Here is a 23,294-nt window from a genome sequence, read left to right as displayed (position 1 = left end):
AGATTTGTAATATACTTTATATCACTTTCATGGAATAATAAATCAGGCCACTAGGGGTCTCCCCTCTGGTCCAGACCATATTCCATCTGCTCGAAAAGCAGACTTTGGTCTACTGCTAGACTGGCAAGGAGACCAAACTCAGGAAGTGCTGCCTGGCCATAGGTAGTGAATAGCACTTGCTTTTATTTGTTTCATACATAGGAATAGAGCTTATTTATTTTACCTGCTCTATCATATGCAAAAAAAACTTCAATGACAGTGCCCATTTAAAGATTTTTAGAGCATGTCTATTTTGTTTTAATATTTGTTCCCTCCAGCTATTTAAATGAGTTGCCTTAACATGATAACCCCTTTCTATACTGTAGTGGACCTGGTGAAAAAACTGACTGCCATGTCTATGGTTTCAGAGATCTTTGGTGATAACAACTCCTGCTCATCACACATTTCCAGTGCAAGGGAAGTGGTGGCAATTTAAATAAATCGTGCTCCAATTCCCCATTCCCCCCTCCCCACCCACCCACCTCCCACCAAATAAATATTTGATGATCTTTAGTGTGCTAGGGGAATTACATGTAATGTCCGTTTATTTGTTTTTGTGTTTTTTAATGTCTTGGGGTCTATTCAGACACTGTTTTTTGTGTTTGGGCAGTTTCTGTGTAATTCTTTCTGTGCTTGGAAGAGTGAAGGTTCTCATCCTATTGCAGCTCGGGTGTGGATGTAAAATCCTAGCTCTGCTGCACTCTGGTTGCAGGTGATTTGTGCTATTCCGACCATGTCTGCTTTATCATGCACTTTGTATTTATCTTGTTAAAATTCTGAGTTTTAACCATGGTTATAGTCCTGTTCATTATAGATTTTAGTCTGTGGTACATTTGTCTGTTTTTATGATTATTTTAAGTCTGTTCTGCTTTTGCCTTGTATCTTAGTCTGTGTTCATAATCTGAGTATCCTAACCTATGTCCCTCCACATTGTGGAGTTTGATTTTGTGGAGTCCGTTTCTCAGTCTAGTGTTTCTTGTTTTATAATTCTGTTTTCTTCTAGGCCAGTATCCTGATCACAGTGTGGAGTGTGCCCGCTGGCAAGAAGTCTATCTAGAGTTGTATTGTTGTCCCTCCAAGTTTGGAGTGTGGAGTCTTTTTTGTTCTTTGTATGTGTCCAGAGTTGTTTGCTGATATTAAGAGTTATTGTACATGCACTGATCATAGCGTTCATGATCACTGATCCAGTGTTTCCTCTGTGCTTTACCATTGGTCTATAGTGTCCTCTGTGCTTACTCACTGATTTGTGTCTTCTGAACTTAATCTGTTTATGTTAGTTATCTTAGTCCAGTGTGAACAGTGTTCTATGTTCCTGATCAGTTTAGTGTTTATTCTATATTCCTGATCAGTTTAGTGTTTAACATTAAGTTCTTCTGTTCATCCCCTGCATTTCCTGGTTTTTGCTGTTTACTCATTCTATACCTTGTCTAGTTCATTTATTAGTATTAGTCGTTTATCTGCACTGTTTGCCTATATATATTCTGTCTTGTATATCTGCTTGTTTGGTAGTTTTCCCGTTATGTTTCTGGCCTGTGACCGACTATGTATATTATTATTTGTTTTATTATTATTGTTTTTTTATTTATTTTTTTAACAGTCTGGATCACCCTCTTCAAAGTATGTCCCTTACTGGATGGTTGTTGAAAAAATTTAGCACAAGAAGGTCTGCTAGAAGATGGCAGGGAAGGAGGGGGGAAGGTTAACACTTTGGGGGCAAGCAGGATGCTCAGGCAAAAATTTCTGCTTTTGCCTAGAGATTCACAATAAAGTGCATTTCCAGCTAACATCCATTTAGCATAGATGGATTCACCATCTATAAAGACTACATTAGCGGTGATGTAAAAAAACATGTTTCTTAATGCAACTGTTAATGGTCCTTGATGCTTTCTGCACAACATATTTATGCCTCACCTTCTCTGTACGGGTTTGTAACCCTGCTTTTCTTTTCAGTGCAACATAGAAGTAAAGCTACAACAGCTATAAGCCTATTTCACATTTTTTCACTGCAGCCCATCAGGATCTCGAATACCTTCTGGTTCAAACTATTATTTTATGCTTCTAAAAGGAGGAATGTTTTAGGGGTTCTTGTAGGATTGAGGTAGAAATGAATTTAGGGCTTTAACAAACATTGAATTGCACAATCCATTCATTGCCAATAAATTAATCAATTAATTGATGAATCGGGGGGAAACAGCAAAAAGGGATTTTTTGGGCATTACTTTAAAAAAAAAAAAAAATGTACAGTACACATATAAAAACAAGTAAAAAAGTTTTTTTGTGTTTCCCCAGCAGCCCTATTATTACTTGACACAGTGTTTCTAAATCAGGGTGCCTCCAGCTGTTGCAAAACTACAACTCCCAACATGCCTGGATAGCCAAAGGCTGTCCAGGCATGCTGGGAGTTGTAGTTTTGCAACAGCTGGAGGCACCCTGGTTGGGAAACACTGGTTTTGCATTTAAAGCAAAACTGTCACCTCCTTATGTCCTTACTTTTTCCTTACTTTGCCCATGATTTGTGAAGTTATATTCATGCTGTCTTGTAATGCTGTTGAACAGTCAGAGGGGCCAGCCGAGCCAGGGGGTCAAGTCCTGGAAAAGAAAGTGAACAAACTCACCCATGATTTCCACTGAAGGGCTGGTTTTGCTAATATTAATGGTGTTCCTGCTGTGGAAAAAGTGCAGGAACTCAGTTTCCACACAATCCTGCAGGACTTCACCCCTGCGGCTGACTCTCGCAAGGCGGCACGCCTCCTCCCCACCCTGATCCCCTCCCAGCATGGAGCCCTGTAGGTCAATCATGCAAGGCCAGAAAAGTATGGAAAAAGGACCTTCTCATAGATCACATTGTGCCTTAAAGGGGTACTCCGGTGAAAACCTTTTTTCTTTCAAATCAACTGGTGGCAGAAAGATAAACATATTTGTAAATTACTTCTATTAAAAAAATCTTAATCCTTCCTGTACTTATTAGCTACTGAATACTACAGAGGAAATTCTTTACTTTTTGGAATGCTCTCTGATGACATCACGACCACAGTTCTCTCTTCTGACATTATTATAATAACGCTTTATTTATTGTTGTCCTTAGTGGGATTTGAACCCAAGTCCCCAGTACTGCAAGGCAGCAGTGCTAACCACTGAGCCACCAAGCTCCCCTCAGCATACATCTGCTATGCATGGTTGCTAAAATGGACAGAGATGTCAGCAGAGAGCACTGTGTTCGTGATGTCATCAGTGTTCCAAAAAAAAGGAATTTCCTCTGTAGCATTCAGCAGCTAATAAGCACTGAAAGAATTAAGATTTTTTAAGAGAAGTAATTTACAAATTAGCGGGTGACCGTGAAACGCGTTGCATTATGGGAAATAAATCCTTTTAACTTCTTATCTAGTCTCAGCGCTTCCTTTGATCCTGCTCTGCTACCTGGAGATTGCTTGTTTTTATCGTCATGCAGTTCTATGGGAGACAGGCTGCCTCCCCGCCTCTCCCATAGAAATACATGGAGGAGGCGTGTCAGCCACGACGTCACGCTGCAACCGGCACGCCTCCTGCATGGGAGAGCTGCAGCCCCTAGCAGGAGATCGCGGGGGGTCCAAGTGGTCGGACCCCCCGCGATCAGACACTTATCCCCTATACTGTGGATAGGGGATAAGTTGTCTTTTGCTGCAGATGTCCTTTAAGGGGTTAAATGCACTTTTGACTGTGTTGGCCCATTAGGAACCCGGATTATAAACTCTAGTTAGAAAACAAGAACATGAAGACTATAAGATATTTACATATACAGTAAAAAGCTTCTCGGAATGTGGTCTCCATGTAAAGGCAGACTTATAGCGACAACAGGAGCGCATTGATTGATTACTATGTCTAAGCCTGGGAAGTCACATGGTACGAAGAGAACTGAGAATATTTTCCTTGTGATGGGACCCAGGCTTACAGGCAGCTTGACAGGACAGACCCAAATACAAATATATTAAAAATTAAAAGGACCAATTATTATTGCCACTGAATGAAATAAAACAAATCAATAGTTATGGGTTCCCCCTCTACCGAATAACCTCACAAAATGCTGTCTCAGATTGCTGACACTGCTAAATAAGCCGGTCGCTGTAATAAATCGCTTGCAGGAAAGCACTCCGGGATCTCATTAGTTCTTATCAAAGTAATTTTACAACACCACAAATGTACGACTATAATGCAGAGTAGTCTATTTAAAATCACTGACACACAGAGAACAACTTTGTTAAAAGGAATTTGTCACAAGGACAAGCCCTGTATTATATACATTAGGGAATCCGTGCACTACGCTGGTAAAAGTGGCTGCAATTGCCCCAGACACAGAGCCTCCAGTGAGTCCTGCCGCCCATTTGATGGGTAAAGTCATGTCAGGGTTACACATATAATGTAACCAGTTACATTATTTTCTAGTGACCTGGCTACTTTAAGGTTTGGTTAGGACACTGCACCCCCCAAAAAATCTGTCCTGGGATCAGTATACTCTTTAATGTATACAACATTCCTCTCCAATAAACACAAACACAAAAAAGGGTGAAATACAATGTGTCCGATCCTTCTCTTTCTCTGAAGTTGGGAGTCCCCCTGACAACAGGCCAATCCTGACGAAAACAGCAGCTTTGGGAGCCTTTTCGTTAAAGTGTATAGGGGTCTTAATGATGCCATAAAACATACTGGGACAGATTTGCCAACTATTTGTCATACTTGCCATGTGTCAAATTTCTTATGGGATTAACCCCTTAAGGACCAATGCAAATAAACCTGTTCGCCCCTGAAAGACCAGGCCTGTTTTTCTTAATCGGGGATGTCTGACTTTATTATAGAATAACATTTTGCCAATCACGATAATTCTGACATTGCTTTTTTGTCACAAGTTGTCCTTCATGTACATAGTAAAAGTAAGCCGATATCATTTGTAGTTTTTTTTTACAATGCAAAAAATCATGAAATTTTTACAAAAAATTACGATTTTTTGCTATTTTAACACTAATTGGTTGCATATATTTATACATACTGACCAAATAGTTTATGAAACTTATACTTTCAGATGTCTACTTTATTTTGACGTCATTTTTTTAGTTTTTAATTAACATTTTAAATTAGTTAGAAGCCTAACAATTTAACTTGAAATTTTGAAAATTTGGAAAATTTGAAAAGTACATCTTTTTTTATGTGCTATGCAAGGTTTGCAGAAATTAAAAGGTAGTAGAACATAGGAACACCCCCCCCCCCAAATGACCCCATTTTAAAAAACTAGACCCCTCAAGGTATTCACTAGGGGGTACAGTGAGTATTTTAACACCATAGTTTTTTGGCAGGAATTATTACAAAGTCAGTGTTAAAAATTCAAAAATTGCAATTTTTCACAAATGCATCATTTGGGGGACATATTTTTTGTATATCACTTCTGATATTGAAAGAAATGCACCCTATATTTTATTTAGCTGCTTGTCCCATGTTAGGAAATACCCCCGCTTTGGCCATATATGGTTCCTTGGCCGCGTGGTAGGACTCAGAAGGAGAGGAGCACCATTTCGCTTTCAGGGCAGAACAGTACCCCCACCCCCACAAGTGACCCCATTTATATACCGCACCCCTACAAGTTATTGGCTGCACCAGGGACCACTCTGATTGGTCCTTGGTCGGCTGGCAGTATAACGCGTCTGTCTGTGACAGTTAAGGCTCCTGATGGATATATCCGCCATGTTGTGGGAATAAGCACCCGCTCATGGCGAATATATCCATTACTGCTGTGGCTGGGTAGCTCAGTGTGTCCGCTCATGACTGCTGGCGGAAAATCCGCCGCTATGAGTGGACGCACAAAGCTACCCAGCCGCAGCAGCGAGCTCATTACCGTGACTGCTGCATAATGTGTAGGATCACGTGGCGGACATCCGCAACATATTACATGCTGCGGATGTCCGCCAATGCGATCCTACACATTATGCATTTTTTTTATTAGATTCATTTAATAAATGTATTTTTTATATATATTTTTTTTTTACACTTTTATTAAATTTGTATTTATTTTTACACTTTTATTTTATTTATTTATTTATTTTTACACTTTTTAATGCTTTGGAATACTTAGTATTCCAAAGCATTGCAGTTATATGCTGCCTGCCAGTTTTCACTAGCAGGCAGCATATTTCACTAGCAGGCAATACCCAGGGCAGACCTGGGGGTCTTTGTAGGACCCCCGGCTGCCCAGGTATGCAGCAGCACCACGCGATGCTCCGGGGTGCTGCAGGAGAGACAGAGGGAGCCCCCTCCCTCTGTCAGAACTCCTTACAGCGCGCGGTCACTACTGACCGCGGCTGTAGGGGTTAAACTGTCAGGAGTGAAGTGAACTTCACTCCCGGCAGTGCGGCCACACACAGCACCCCGCGATCGCGATGCGGGGTGCTGCAGGAGAGACAGAGGGAGCCCCCTCCCTCTGTCAGAACTCCTTACAGCGCGCTGTCACTTCTGACCGCGGCTGTAAGGGTTAAACTGTCGGGAGTGAAGTGAACTTCACTCCCGGCAGTGCGGCAGGCCCCGGCCAGCCGCGTATTACACGCAGCACCCCGCGATCGCAATGCGGGGTGCTGCAGAGGAGACAGAGGAAGCTCCCTCCCTCTGTCATAACACTTACAGCCCGCGGTCACTTCCGACCGCGGCTGTAAGGGTTAAAACTGCCGGGACCGAAGTTTACTTCGGTCCTGGCAGTGCAGCAGGGTCCCGGCTGTGTGATACAGCCGAGTCCCTGCCGCGATCTCGTGGGTGCACTGGGCAGCACCCACGAGAATAATGGACGAGTATAGACGTCCAGGTGCGGGAACGGCCGCCAACCTGGACGTCTATACTCGTCCGTGGTCGTTATCGGGTTAAAATAGTTTTAAGGCCTCACTAACCTCTTCTATAAAGTGTCTTGAAGTAGGTGGGTGGTTAGGTGGAGATATACAAGATGTAAGTGTGGTAACCTTGGGGGATAAAGCCTTGTGGGGTGTAGGGTAGTTAGGGTGTTGCTGTTCAGAATAATAAAGGGCGCTGTTAACCCTTGTCACTCGTGATGCCAGGGGGAGGGTTAAATACGGTAGTCTTGATAGGCCTATTGTCACCCTTCCCAAAAGCAAAAGGTGAATGTAGAATAAAGGATTGTCCACAACCACTGTTGCAGGAACTTTTACTGAAGAATTTCTGTACATGAAGCAGTAGTAACAATCCAGATAACAGAGTCTCTCTCTCTCTCTCTCTATATATATATATTAGGGATCGACCGATTATCGGTATGGCCGATATTATCGGCCGATAATCACGATTTTGGGCATTATCGGTATCGGCAATTACCTTGCCGATAAGCCGATAATGCCCCGCCCCCCGAACCGCCCCCACCGCACCGCGACCGCCACCCCCCCGACCCGCCGCGCCACACCCCCGACCCACCGCACCGCGTCGCACCCCCCCCCACCGTGATGCTGGGCGGTATACCGGTATGGATTTTTGCCCATACCGCTATACCGGTCGGGCCCCTCCCCCACCCTCCGAGTCAATAAAAAAATTAAACTTACCCGTAATGAGGGTGGTCCGGGCCATCCATCCTTCCTGTAGTGTCCGGGGGCGTTCAGGGTGAAGAGTGAACCGGTCCGGGCTGTCCTTCTCCGGCGGTCATCTTCTCCACTCCGGGCAGGCTCCGGGGTAGTACACTGCCATAGATGCCGCTACGCCGTGACGTCAGGTGCGTCGCTGCGCAGCGGCGTCTATGCAGCGTACTAGGCCGGAGCCTGCCCGGAGTGGAGAAGATGACCGCCGGAGAAAAAGGACAGCCCGGACCGGTTCACTCTTCACCCGGAACGCCCCCGGACACTACAGGAAGGAAGCATGGATGGCCCGGACCACCCTGACAGGTAGGGGGAGAGAAGCGGGTGGCGGCGGCGGCCTATGGCCCCGCAAAAGCCACTGCAGATCATTGATTTAAAGCGCCCGCTTTAAATCAATGATCTGCAGCGGTGTCGCAGGGGGTTAAATAGCCGATAACTTATCGGTATAAGTTATCGGCTATCGGCCCTAACCTGCACCGATTATCGGTATCGGCCCTAAAAAAACGATATCGGTCGATCCCTAATATATATAGCTGAGCAGCAATTGACAGTTGGTTGGGATCAGACAAGCTCAATTTAGCTTCTCAGAGATTTTGTGGCATAGATCCGCTGGATTTAAGGGTGTGTTTAGGTCCAGTGATCTTGCGGGAAATAGCAGGGAATTGCTTAGTATAACCGCTTTGTTATAGGCCGAGACCGCAAGGCTTTGGCCTAGTAAATTGTCTTGTAAGCTGCGGAGGTCCTACCTCGTCCAGAATCAGCAACCCAAGAGAGCGATCAAGATGGCGCAGCTCCCTTATATGGGCAGGGGCTGACCCTTTTGGATTGGTCCATAACAACTGTCACTCACCGTTACATTGCATTGTGGGTGAACACGTCATGAGAACCACCAAAGGTCCTTTAGCAAAGCCATAGAGTTCTGAACCTAATCACATGACCCGCAGGTCCTGCTACGCTGAACAGGTAGGCATTTGAATATATACATATTTATACTTATATTTATATGAATTCCTATATAAATATGAACTAACTAAGGGGTGACGAGGGGATAACTACAGAAGAGGGACCCAGACATTCCTAGGGACTCTGACTATGGGGACGTCTGCAAAGGTACAGTATGAAATACTGGACACCGCACTAGATTTATTGATATCTATCATGTGCGCCATCCTTTCGGCACAAAATATTGGATTATGCGGAAAGATCTGCCAAATCTACCCCACAGCGTGCACCACAATAACTTTGCCACAACTTTTGCCTGTTGCGTCTCTTTTAGTACTGTTTAAATTTAAGGAAGCTTACAGGAAAGCTACAGAAAATTTCAGTTCACAGATTACCTTCCTTCTTATTGGAATGTTCTTGCTCATCTTCTGCTTATAGGAGGCTGCAGCTAAGGGGGCACTTCTGTAGTCATAGACATTCTGCTTTCATACCTATTGTCATTGTGCTTCTTGTGATGTTATGTTGTGACAAAAATGCACACCATTATGTGACATCAACTATGTCATGTATTTTAAAGGGGTGCTCCCACCCTAAGACATCTTATCCCCTATACAAAGGATAGAGGATAAGATGTCCGTTGGGGACCCCGCAATCTAGCAAGCAGCACCCACCTGTGAGAACTGCAGGAAGCGCTGGAGGCTCCAAGTCTTATGCCTCCCGTCCACGGGGACGGACCATCGTGACGTCACGACTCCACCCCCGTGTGATGTCATGCCCCGCCCCTCAATGCAAGTCTATGGGAGGGGGCGTGACATCACACGGGGGCAGAGTTGTGACATCACGATAGTCCACGTGGCGGGACCCCCGCGATCAGACATCTTATCCCTTATCCTTTGGATAGGGGATAAGATGTCTTAGGGTACCCCTTTAAAGCTATCAAAAAATCAGATCATTACAGAGTATATGGGAACTGTCCAGTAGGCTGGATTTCAACCAGCTCCAGTTTATTGTTCTCACCGGAGATAAATGTTATGTGTTACTGCAAAAAAAAGTCAGCCACTCCTACCAGGAGTCTTACAAACTAACTGGGAATGTATGACAGAAATCTCTCCAGTAGGAAAGAATACTCATCTAAAGACAGCTGTTTTTGAGTGTTACCCCTTGTCAGTACAGAGAGGGATGTGTTGGCTTGGCTGAGAAGAGGCCTGAAGGTGTGGATGGAAAGGGATACGGTTTCTCCTTGAAAAGAATGTTAGTTTGGTGTTGGCATTTTCACAGAGATTGTCCTATCATTAGGAGTTACCGCTATTCACATCCCAGATGTCAGAACCCCAAGTCCCCCCCCCCACCACCACCATCTTGAAAACAGGGTCCAGAGTCTCTTGTTGGGATAGTATGGGGGCATTTCCACTCCATTTTCTGTCTATGGGAGATGTTAAAGATAACCAAGTACAGCATTTAGCTATATCTAATAGAATCCATAGACAATCAATAAAGTGGCAGCACGCCCCCGTGTAACCACTGCACTGATCAGACAGGACACTCTGAACCCCTGCTGTCAAGATCACAGGTGGTCACAGCAGTCAGACTACTCCATGATCAGACACGTATCCCCTATGCTGATTTGTAGTGTTTCAACCCAACCTTACACTTGGGCTACACAGTAAAAGTTAAAGTCATATGTGAGTCCCAATCTGCCTACTATATATCTATAGTAATAAAAAAAAAAAACACTTTGCAAACATGTTCAAAATTTTACAGTAGTAACAAGGTAATATTTGGCTTTTAATAATAGCGTAGAAACTGCTACTTCCTTTCCCCTATTGGTAACATACAGTCACCATGAGTTGATTTAAGACATGACTACACCACTGGGGGTCTCCACTTTGACTAACATAGGGGGCCCTTGGTGAGAATGTACTAATGTGGTTTATAGACCGGGGTTAAGCTGGTCAAACTATGTTTCCTGGTTTCTCTAAAAGTTATATATACTGTATTGTAAGATAGAGACAGGAATGGCGGCCAGGGATCACTATATTTCTGCAAGATCCCTATGAGACTCAAGGAAGTTCACATCTCATCCAAGAAAAGCTGGGTGAGATGTGTGAAATCCAGGATAACTGTCCATCGTTACCAATACATAGCTTTCTGGGGACTTTCCTAAGTCTCAGTTTTATGGAATGACTTGCAGTTGGTAGTGGGGCCATTCATTCACAGGTTTTTAGTTTGGCTCAAGTCAGCACAGGCACTGAGGCCAGTTATAGCTGGGCTTAGAAAAAGGTATAGCTCGGTGTGCACTGAGATGTTGTGAGGAAACTGGATCTCTGATGGGAGTTTGAATTCTAAAGTTTGCAACCTCTAATGGAAACTTTAAAAGGGTAGCTCCCACCATCCTATTTTTTTTTTCTGTCCCTGCCTATTGCCAATCTATCCCTAACCCCCTCCCTGCTTTTAATTAAAATTTTTACTATATTAAAAATGCTTTTTGTCTGCCTGGCAGTGTGCTCACTACCAGGCAGACTTCCCCAGCAGGCACCACGTCACTGATGCCTGCTGGGGGAGACTTCCGCCCTTAGTTCATCTACACAGGGTGCCTCCAGCTGTTTCATCACTACAACTCCCAGCTTGCCCTGATATCTATTGGCTGTCAGGGCATGCTGGGAGTTTTAGTATTGAAATAGCTGGAGGCACCCCATGTAGATAAACTATTAGTTACATGCGGCGCTAGCCTGTCCCCCCTCCCCTCCCCCCCCCCCCACGCCATACCCCGTTCTCTCCATCACAACACCCCCCCCCCCCCCCCATTACACTTACTGCAGAGTCCAGCAGTGGGCGTGCAGGGACCGCGGCGGCGACGAGGCGGAGGCGGCGGCGATGTGCGGGAGGAGGGGCCTCCCAGCCAGTGGCCGGGGAGCCAATGCGCTCGCTCCCTGCCTGTCTGATTGACAGGCAGGGAGTGAGCGCAGGCTGAATGAAAAAGGACGGATGCCCGGCCGCATCAGTCCTTTTTCAGGCGTGACATCTCGCCAGGCTGCAGCCGGCTACTAGGAGGGAGACCCCTAGTGGCCGGTTTTCAAATGAAAATTAAACAATTTTAAAATGCAACATGAAAAGCTATACAGCTATGGTGCAATAAATAGAAATATAAAATTATGAAGTTATGAAATAGTGAGGTACTTAGCTTGCAATTTGGTGGCCAAATAGCTTGGACCGTCCCACCACGGTAAAGTGACCTCATTTGGGACGGACCCTACACTATGAATATGCCTCTGTGTGAACAGTTCAGCAGGCATTGCAGGATCTGAAGCTATTTGGCCTCCAAATTGCAAGCTAAGTACCTCACTATTTCATAATTTTATATTTCTATTTATTGCACCATAGCTGTATAGCTTTTCACGTTGTATCTATATACTCATGTTTTATCTATATCTTTGTGCTAGCAGTGTGCTGCTGTATTCTTCTGGTGCTGTATATTTAGCCTAGCAGCCTGCACCTGTAAGCCAGGTCCATATAATAGTTTGGAATCAATAGTCCTGGTTAACTTATCCTTTTGTCTAGATAGATAGATAGATAGATAGATAGATAGATAATTTATCCTATAAAATATCAAAGGTAATGTCAGCTACCTACACTGGTGAATCTGTGAGCCAAGAACACTACTCACTACCATACTGAAGGAGCCAACAACACCGACGTCTCAGACCAGTCATATTAGCAAGTCCCTATGTATTCGTTGTGGGAATTGGCGGTGCGCTCTTCTCAGCTACTCTATAGAAAACAATGCCCATAGTGGCTGCAGAACAAGGGAACTCTGCAGGGAATATCCAGTAGGTAAAACATAAAAGACAAGATGAAAAACTTGACAGCGCTCATGAATCTTTTGCTACATACACAGAGATCAGCTGGTTGTGTTTCTGAGATCTGCCTTTGCTTTCTGGAACAGGGAGTATCTAACATCTATCATTGTCAACCATATTAGCAGTGATGGGTTTCTGTTCTGTCACCTGGTCTCCCAAAGGGGCCTTGCCCCTCAAAACACAGAGATCAGCAGGTTGCGTCTCAGCATTCTCCAAAGAAGTAGTTCAGAATCAAAAAACGTATCCCCTATCCCCACGATAAGGGATAAGTGTCAGATTGCCGAGGGGAGGGGTCCAACTGCTAGAACCCCTTAGCGACCCGGTGCCCTGGCTCTCTGTATGAATGCAGTGTGCCCACCACAGCACAAAGATGTAATCAACATGCCTCCCTATGCATCTCTATGGGAGAGCCAGAGGTACCCGAACATTACATGTCCGGCTCTCCCACAGAGATGCATGGAGGGGGAATGTTGGTCACCACTTCGCCTCCATTTATGTGGAGGGCAGGTGCCATACGGAAGAGGGGTCCCTCACCCGTGATCAGACACTTTTCCACTGTCCTGCAGATAGTTTAGTTTATTGATACTGTTTAACACCTTAAAGGGGTATTCCAGGCCAAAACTTTTTTTTATATATCAACTGGCTCCGGAAAGTTAAACAGATTTGTAAATTACTTCTATTAAAAAATCTTAATCCTTCCAATAGTTATTAGCTTCTGAAGTTGAGTTGTTGCTTTCTGTCTAACTGCTCTCTGATCACCCACGTCCCGGGAGCTGTGCAGTTTCTATGGGGATATTCTCCCATCATGCACAGCTCCCGGGACGTGACATCATCATTGAGCAGTTAGAAAACTTCAGAAGCTAATAACTATTGGAAGGATTAAGATTTTTTATAGAAGTAATTTACAAATCTGTTTAACTTTCCGGAGCCAGTTGATATACATATAAAAAGGTTTTGCCTGGAATTGGAATACCCCTTTAAAGTTCTGGAATAGGAAGTAGCTAACATCTACTACTGTCAGCCATATTTGCAGTGATGAGTTTCTGTTCTGTCACCCGGTCACCCAAGAGGGCCCTGCCCTTTGTCATCAAAATGGCTTTTATCCTAAAAGATAACAACGGCATGAATGTAGTAGTATTCTTTCAGACCCTAAGACACATGCTGTCAGGATCCGGATGGGTATACTGACCATTTTTGTATTCACAGCTTAGGAGACGATCTTTAAAGGGGTATTCCGGGCAAAAAGTTTTTTTTTATATATCAACTAGCTCCGGAAAGTTAAACAGATTTGTAAATTACTTCTATTAAAAAATCTTAATCCTTCCAATAGTTATTAGCTTCTGAAGTTTTCTGTCTAACTGCTCAATGATGATGTCACGTCCCGGGAGCTGTGCATGATGGGAAAATATCACTTGCATGATGGGAAAATATCCCCATAGGAGCTGGACAGCTCCTGGGACGTGAGTCTTCAGAAAGCAGTTAGACAGAAAACAGCAACTCAACTTCAGAAGCTAATAACTATTGGAAGGATTCAGATTTTTTAATAGAAGTAATTTACAAATCTGTTTAACTTTCCGGAGCCAGTTGATATATATATATATATATAAAAAGTTTTGGCCTGGAATACCCCTTTAAGAACAGACTTTATTTCCTAAGGAAATGTTCTTATGATGTATAAACACACGTATTATAGTGAAGCACGAGCCTAAGACTAATAGACAAGTATTCTATGCTGCAGCACATCTTGACTTAATTTCTTTGATAACCTAACCTAAATATTTTCCTATCTGATGACATCCTAATAGACAACAGCATACACAAGTTTCTAGAATAAACCCAAGCATATTAATGATGAAAACAGCTATTGTGCTTGCAGCAAAGTCATTGACCCCAGCCGAGAAGTGAGTAGCGTATGACTGCAGTACGAATCTGAGCAGATTTAGCCTCGGGCATGCAGGGCTTTACACGGTTTACACAAGGAAGGGGTTAAATGAGAACTCAGGATGCAGCGCAACCTGGCGCGGGGCAGGACAGGTTTTATTTCGGCTATAGGTAACAATGGCAAATCATCAGTCATTCCTGGAGCCAGAGCTGCCCAGCCTGAGGCTATTGGGGGAAAAAAAAAGTGCAATGCCAATCGAAATACTAAAGAGCATTTACAGGGCAAGGGTGGCATCACGGATTAGTGGCTCCAATGCATGAACAGTCTATGACATTGAGAGTCACAGATAGCAATGCATGTATCAATGTATCAGCTAAAGAGCTGTGCAAAGGAAGCTCTCAACCACTGTACCTCCAGCTGTTGCAAAACTACAACTCTCAGCATGCCCGGACAGCCAAAGGCTGTCCGGGCATGCTGGGAGTTGTAGTTTTGCAACAGCTGGAGGCACACTGGTTGGGAAACACTGTATAAGGCTGGGTTCACATCACGTTTTTGCCATACTTTTTTCAATCAGTTTTTCTAAAGAAAACCGTATGGCAAAAAAAAAAAATGGATTGAACAGTATGGGAAAAAGTAAACTGTATGCGTTCTTAAACCGTACACTGTTTTTAAAAGTGCATACAGTACGGTTTTTAAACATACCTGAGTCAAAACCGTGGTTGACCACAATTTTGTCTTCAGTTTAAAAACCGCACTGCAATCGCATACGTTTTTTTTAACATGGACGTCAATGGGAAATGCACATGAATACGGTTCCATACGGGAAAAACGTATACGGTTCTAACTTTGCACATGCGCATTTGCATCCTAAAGTCCCCACCCAACACCCCTCCCAATAAAATGGACAAGAATTTCAAAAACTTATGTTTTTGTTTTTTTTATAAAAACGGACAGAACCATATGCACTTTTAAAAACAGTACACAGTTTTAAAACGCATACGGTTTACTTTTTCCCATACTGTTTTTTTGACATACGGTTTTCTTTAGAAAAACGGATTGAATACAGTACGGCAAAAACGTGATGTGAACCCAGCCTTAGAGAGCTTTCAAAATACTCAGGGCAGGGAAAATCGGTAGGCACCATTAACCTAGGGGACGAAACTACTCATAGATCAAAAAAGAGGACAAGTGATTAAAAAAAATAAACCACAAGTGATCCAGAGCCTGAACTCAGGATTATTCTGTCAGTACATTGTATAATAGGGATCGACCGATTATCGGTTTGGCCGATATTATCGGCTGATATTAACGATTTTGGACGTTATCGGTATCGGCAATTACCTTGCCGATAATCCGATAATGCCCTGCCCCCAGCAACGCCCCACCCCCACCGCAGCGCACCCCTCATCACCCCCCTCACACACCGCAACCCCCCACCGCACCGCCCTGGCAAGAGACCGCCGCTGCCCCATTGCCTCCCCCATCCCCGGTTTTATAATTACCTGTTCCCGGGGTCCGCGCTACTTCTGGCTCCTGGGGCGTCCTGTGTTACGACGTGCGCTGTGCAATGACGAGTGACCTCCTCAACGTGACATCACCGTCAGTGACACAATGACAGCTCAGGACGCCGCCGGAGCCAGAAGTAACGCGGACCCCGGGAACAGGTAATTATAAAACCGGGGATGGGGGAGGCAATGGGGCAGCGACGGTGGTTGGACTAAGAACCGGCAGGGGGAGAGAAGCGGGCGGCGGCGGTCTCTGGCCAGAGGATAGGTAAGGGGGGCAGCGGCGGTGGTAGGACTCAGAAGGACCCCAGGACAGGCAGGGGGAGAGAAGCGGGCGGCGGCGGTCTCTGGCCAGAGGATAGGTAGGGGGGGGGCAGCGGCGGTGGTAGGACTCAGAAGGACCCCAGGACAGGCAGGGGGAGAGAAGCGGGTGGCGGCGGCGGTCTCTGGCGCCACAAAAGCCGCTGCAGTTCATAGATTTAAAGCGCCGGGGGGGGGGGGGGGGGGGGGTGGTTGGGGGTATACTTTGTAGATAACCTCCACAGATTATCGGTATTGGTATCGGCCCTAAAAAATCGATATTGGTCGATACCTATTGTGTAATAAATATATATATATAGTATATTGAGGCCAGTGTTATTCAGTCTGGAGAACCATTGCAGACATATTAAAGTTTTCCATGTTGTAACTTTATTATTATTGCACTCTATCTGTTATCATCCTGGCATTCTTACCCCCTTTAACAGATTGCACATACAGCATTTCTAATGTGAACAGTCGCTGACCAATCAACATTTTATTATGGGAGTTTTTTTTTTTTTCCTTGTTACATACAAGGTAATAATTTAGTTACGGAGAAACATGTTGGATAGGATTTTGATATATATCTAGGTTGTGCATGATATCAGAACACTACTGGCATATTAATTGGATATGTATAGATACATACGTAACAAATGGATTCTCAACCTGGTCATATCACAGTCAGGGGTGATAACTTGTGATACCTCTCTCTGACATATTAGGGCCAGTTTTTGACCTGTGTATACAGTGATCCCTCAACGAACAATGGCCTCAACATACAATAGTTTCAACTTACAGTGGTCTTTTCTGGACCATTGTAACTTGAAACCAGACTCAACATACAATGCTATGAAATTTGAGAAACGTGTCAATGGCTGGAAGAACCGACCAATCAGAATGGACATTTCACTGCTAAAACCCCTGTATTTCTGAAGTGCATGCACTGACTGATGTCTGGTAGTGCCCCCTACAGTACAGGGAGGTATTACATGTTCTGTACACTTTACCTCTACCAGGATTACCTGCTCCTTTGGACACCAGGTAAGGGCGACTCCATTTTACTATTTTAGGACATTGCATGTACTGTACTGTACAGGACCCTGAAGAAGCTCATGTCCTCTACATAGACCATTGTTTCCAAAGCAGGGTGCCCCCAGCTGTTGCAAAACTACAACTCCCAGCATGCCCGGACAGCCTTTGGCTGTCCGGGCATGCTGGGAGTTGTAGTTTTGCAACAGCTGGAGGCACCCTGGTTGGGAAACACTGAAACAGACCGTGATTTACAGCTCCCAGCAGATCTTTCTTACTTTTATATATAAGGATTTGCTTTATCTATATTAGTTATCTTCTTATTTTTCTTTAATCCTCACTTTTTCCTATTTTTTGGATGACATTTTGGGGCTTCAGAACCAATTACCAGGTTTCCATAGAGTTCTGGTCTCAACATACAATGGTTTCAACATACAATGGTCGTCCTGGAACCAATTAATATTGTAACTTGAGGGACCACTGTACTCATATGATTCACTATAGTACTCCTACCTTAGGCTGCTTTCACACTATAAAAATACTTCCGTTATAGACGCCCGTCACAAAAATCTTGAAAATTGGCCGTTAAACGGCCGTGAGAAAAACCCTAACGGCCATTAGAAAATCCCATTATAGTCTATGGGATTTTTTAAATAGCCGTTTTAACCCGTTATCGCCTGTTATTAATAATGGCCGTTATTTTGTGATGGGTGAATGAACGGGAGAAATTGGGCATGCACTGACACTTCTATCTGAAGACCTTCACTCTTGACACTGGTGGAGGGCCAGTGGTTACACCTATACCAATAATGGTCCTACGGTGCATGAAACAGGGATGTACCAGGGACGGAACTAGTTCTCTTGGTGCCCAAGGCAGGGGTTATCCCCTTAGTCATAATACATACTCCCCATGCTCTCGAAAAGAAATCCCTCTAAGGGTAAGGTCACACGTATAGGAACTGTAGCATATTTTTGTTGCGTATTTTGTGCAGCTGATTTTGCTACCCATAAGGCTAGGTTCACACTGCAGAATTTCTGGACAGAATTTCTGCCGGAGATCGAGCCGGCGGTGCTAGGACCGAGCAGACTGCATTGCTGCCCCCATAGACTGCAATGCATTTCTGGGTGGATCTTTTGGGAGATCTGCTCAGAAATGCATTGCCATCTATGGGAACAACAATGTAGTCCGCCCGGTCCTAGTGCCGCCGGCTAGATCTCTGAGAGAAATTCCACAGTGTGAACCTATCCTTAAAGTTAATGGGTAGCAAAATCAGCTGCACACAATATGCAGCAGATCCTGTACGTGTGAACGGACCATAAAACATATCCTTTACTAATACTTTTTTATTTTTAAACTTCTTTTCCAATCCTTTGGATAGGGGATACGTTTTTTCCATGATACTTTTTCTTTAAGTCATAGGGATGGTCCCTGGTGGCTTCTCCCCACCCACAAGCCTTAATTGATAGATCTTTGATAAAGTACAAGGAGACATCTATCAATCATGGCTGGTGGGGCAGACAGGAGCTGCCAGGGACCATCCCAGGGTCTAATGTATCGGGCAGCAGGTTCCCTTTACAAAGCCTCGTGTCAATTCTCTAATAAGATCATCAGCCCAATGATCTGCTGGTCCAGGACTTGGGAAATCAACTCTTGAGCTCTAGCAATGTACACACAGGAATATTATTTGAGGAAACCTGTTCCCCATAATGGGTCTGGGTCGGCTTCATTCCCTGCACTATTGCAGAGCAGCAAAAGTGAACAAGATTTTTCACGCAAAGCAAAAGTTTGTGCAACATTTTTTTTGCGCAAAAGTGGGCTTGGGCAGAAAATTTGCACAATTTTGCCACTCTGCATTGGCACAGGAAATGATACATTCCTTCCAATATGTTTATTTCAATAACTGTAAACTTAGTAGACCAGATTTATTGCAACACATTGACCTATTATATCCATAATGGCTGCACGTAAATGGATACAATTATCAGACGATAAAATGATGTGCGCACAACTTTATTAAACCACCCCCAGCAAATAAAATGGGGTACACAGAAATGGGATTAGGCAACAGCAGCCTAAGAAGAACGAAGGTCCATCAGATCAGGGAAGAGCACAAGAAACCAGCACAGTGGTTATACACTGTTATATTATTATTATTATTATTATATTTTATGCTTTTATTTCCTACAGTAAGTGGTTGGATACTTGAAGGAGAAGATATATCCCCGGCAGTCACCTATTTACTTGTGTTGGAATCTAATTCTGCCCGGATTAAAACCATAAAAGCTAATTCTTTATTCATTTCTTGATTAATAATAAATCAGATTTTATTGTCTTAATCCGGGCAGAATTTCGTTAAATTATAGGAGAAGAATACCTTGTATATCTGAATGTATTCGTGTATAAATATGCTGTTGTTATGATTTTGGATTTATGACAGCTCCAGTAGAGATCATAGAGCAGTATTACCTGCAGTCCTATGGAACATCATAAGTAACGCATCAGGATGTAGTAATGCCTAATGGGCAACCCAGTCTTGTTACATCTGACACACTTGGCTCTGCTACACCAGGCAACCTCAGCCTTGTAATTCAGCTCAGCTACATCTGACAATGCCAACCCTACTTCACCTCAAAACCTCCGCTCTGCTGCACCTGTCAAAAGCCACGCACTACATCTGGAGACTTTACTGCAGTGTCGCCGCTTTCTGACAGATACAGCTCAGCTACATCTAAGGGTGCTTTCACACCACGTTTTGTACTTATGGTTCCCGAATACGGTTGGGAGGAGGAGGGGGGGGGGCTTAATCGCGGCGCCCGCACTCAGCCGTATTTGGGAACCATATTTAATGCATGTCTATGAGCCGACCGGAGTGAACCGCAGCCTCCGGTCGGCTGCGTTTTCACGTTGACCACGGTTGACCACGTTTTTGCCTGCGGTCGGGAAACCGCATACGGCCGATTTTACTATACAGTTTCGGCATACGGTTTCATTAAAAAAAAAAAAAACTATGCAAGCGTAGAGAAAACTGTGCCCATTCAAAACCGTATGCACCATAATGTATACGGTTGTCTCCGTTTTTCAAACCATACGGTTTTTAACTTTTTTTTTTAACCGTGGTCTGGGTGAAAAACTGTATTAAACTGTATACATTTTTTTTTTTTTTACATGGGAGTCAATGGAAACCGTACAGAACCGTATATGCGTACGGTTCCATCTGGTTTTCGCCATACAGTTTTTGACTTTGCAGTTTTTTCTCTTGGAATTTCAATTAAACAAGTGAAACTTTATTCATTATGGAGTGAAAAGTTAAAAACGTATAGATGGTTTTTTCTTAAAAAACAAATGCAACTGGACATCATTTTTCAAACCGTATACAGATAAAAATTTGTACACACGTTTTGATACAGTTTAGTCAGGTTTTGAGGAATCAGTTTTTTTTTATCAAAAACCTGATACAGGAACTGTATTGGAAAAACGTGGTGTGTGACACATTCAGACAATGAGGCAGCATTACCTGCAGTCCTATGTAACATCACATGCAGGATGTTATGACGGCAGTCATGCCTAATACCCAGTCTTGCTATCTGACACACTTGGCTCTGCTACACCAGGCAGCCTCAGCCCTATAATTCAGCTCTGCTTTATACTCAGCTCTGTCGCATCTGTGAAAAGACATTTCTACACAGTGGAGGCTTTTCTGCAGTGTTCTCCAACCTGTTGCCCACAACTCCCATCATGGCGGCTGTCAGAGCACGTTGGGAGTTGTAGTTTTGTGACAGCAGCTGAGGAGCCACAGGTGGGTGAACACTGCATTACTGCTACGTGTGACCGATCCCGCTCAGCTACATCTGAGCCTCAGTCCCACCACATGACACATTCAGCTCTACTTCAACTCGCAAACTCAGCACTGCTGCATCTGTATAAAGTTAAAGCAGCAGCTCCTGCCCGGCAGCTCGGCAGAGGTTCCCCCATGAGGAGGGCACAGCACCCACCTACCTGAGGACAGTGAGGAGCCCGAGAGGCTGGAGTTGCTGGATGCTGCCATGCTGGACAGCTCTGGTGAGGCAGCTCTCCTCTAGCCCATGTCCCCGGCCGTGCAGCCTCCCACTACTTCCTGCTCGGTCGGATGACGCGCTCCCCGCTTGTCCAGGTGACAGTGTACGGGATGTCACCTCAGTGTACGGGATGTCACCTCAGTGTACGGGATGTCACCTCAGTGTACGGGATGTCACCTCAGAGCCAGTGTGGGGATGAGCAGTGCCCACAGCCCGGGCACCCGTCCGCCTCCTCCACTCTCTATATGTGATTACACGGAGGCAGAGCTGGAGATGGCAGCGTGCTGGGGGGCTGGATCCTGCCCTCTCCCTCTCTCTCTCTCTCTGGTGCCAGTCTTATAAGCGAACATTGAAGAGTCAACTTGTGGATGGCATCCAAGTGCTGCTATCTGCAAACATTGCACAAGCGGAGTGTGTGGCACAGGATCAGGTTACCTGACTGCATGTGTGTACAGCAGTGTTTCCCAACCAGGGTGCCTCCAGCTGTTGCAAAACTACAACTCCCAGCGTGCCCGGACAGCCTTCGGCTGTCCGGGCACGCTGGGAGTTGTAGATTTGCAACAGCTGGAGGCACCCTGGTTGGGAAACACTGCTGTACAGTAATACACCACAGAGGAGCCATGACAAGAAGAGATGCCTGGGATGTGCACTGAGGTGCCAAGGGCTTTAGATTTCATGGTAGAAATAAACTATTGTATAATATATTGGTCACTCTAGGCAACACGTGCTGCCAATACAACATGGCATAGGTCAGACGACTAGCAGATGCTCCATGTTGGTACCATCATCTGCCACCACAACAAGGCATAGGTCAGACACCTGACAGGAGGTTCAGGCGCTGCATGTTGGTACGACCACCTGCCACCAAAACTATAATATAATATATTGGTCACTCTAGGCAACACATGCTGCCACCACAACATGGCATAGTTCAGACACCTGGCAGGAGGTGCAAGTGCTGCATGTTGGTACCATCATCTGCCACCACAACATGGCATAGGTCAGACACCTGGCAGAAGTGACAGGTGCTGCATGTTAGTACCATCATCTGCCACCACAACATGGCATAGGTCAGACACCTGACAGGAGATTCAGGTGTGGCATGTTAGTACCATCATCTGCCACCACAACATGGCATAAGTCAGACACCTGACAGGAGGTGCAAGTGCTCAATGTTGGTACCATCATCTGCCACCACAACATGGCATAGGTCAGACACCTGGCAGGAGATGCAGGTGTGGCATGTTAGTACCATCATCTGCCACCACAACATGGCATAAGTCAGACACCTGACAGGAGGTGCAAGTGCTCAATGTTGGTACCATCATCTGCCACCACAACATGGCATAGGTCAGACAACTGGCAGGAGTGACAGGTGCTGCATGTTGGTAACACCACCTGCCACCACAACATGGCATAGGTCAGACACCTGGCAGGAGATGCAGGTGTGGCATGTTAGTACCATCATCTGCCACCACAACATGGCATAGGTCAGACGACTAGCAGATGCTGCATGTTGGTACCATCATCTGCCACCACAACATGGCATAGTTCATACACCTGGCAGGAGGTGCAAGTGCTCAATGTTGGTACCATCATCTGCCACCACAACATGGCATAGGTCAGACACCTGGCAGGAGATGCAGGTGTGGCATGTTAGTACCATCATCTGCCACCACAACATGGCATAGGTGAGACACCTGGCAGGAGGTGCAAGTGCTCATTGTTGGTACCATCATCTGCCACCACAACATGGCATAAGTCAGACACCTGGCAGGAGGTGCAAGTGCTCATTGTTGGTACCATCATCTGCACTTCACAGGGAAATAGGGTCCCCAGAATGAAATGCCTCACCTTGCGTTCCTCAATGGTGACTTCTGGTACCTTCACATGGCATGAAATACATGGCAGGAATCAGCCTCCAATGTCTGCCAGTCTATTGTGAGCACTTTTCATGGTGGTTATAGGCACAGATTAGCTGCATTGAATGTGGGGTATTTCCAATGGATTTTCCTGAGGCTTGCACTCCGGATAAGTGACCGCTCACTGTCGGTGTATTGACATTTTTCTTTGCTGCAGTTCACCGTGTGCATCC

At 44.9% G+C, this 23,294-nt stretch overlaps 1 protein-coding gene across 2 annotated transcripts in view; it reads right to left on the bottom strand.

The window, feature by feature from the left end:
• CHN2 (chimerin 2) overlaps positions 1-21,519 on the bottom strand; it is a 397,849-nt gene extending 376,330 nt beyond the window's left edge. The window contains exons 1-2 of one of the 2 annotated variants that reach the window (XM_056519889.1): positions 21,377-21,502; positions 21,141-21,336 (exon numbers count right to left, since the gene is read on the bottom strand). In XM_056519889.1, the coding sequence (XP_056375864.1) occupies positions 21,141-21,189 (49 nt within the window). In that variant the 5' untranslated portion in view covers positions 21,190-21,336; positions 21,377-21,502. Of the gene's footprint in view, positions 1-21,140 lie in introns of both variants that reach the window. The other variant, XM_056519888.1, reaches the window with a different exon arrangement.
• Positions 21,520-23,294: the final 1,775 nt, after the last annotated feature.

Source organism: Hyla sarda, chromosome 5 (assembly GCF_029499605.1).
Source record: "Hyla sarda isolate aHylSar1 chromosome 5, aHylSar1.hap1, whole genome shotgun sequence".
Taxonomy (NCBI): Eukaryota; Metazoa; Chordata; class Amphibia; order Anura; family Hylidae; genus Hyla; species Hyla sarda.
This window is presented reverse-complemented; position numbering and strand designations above follow the sequence as displayed.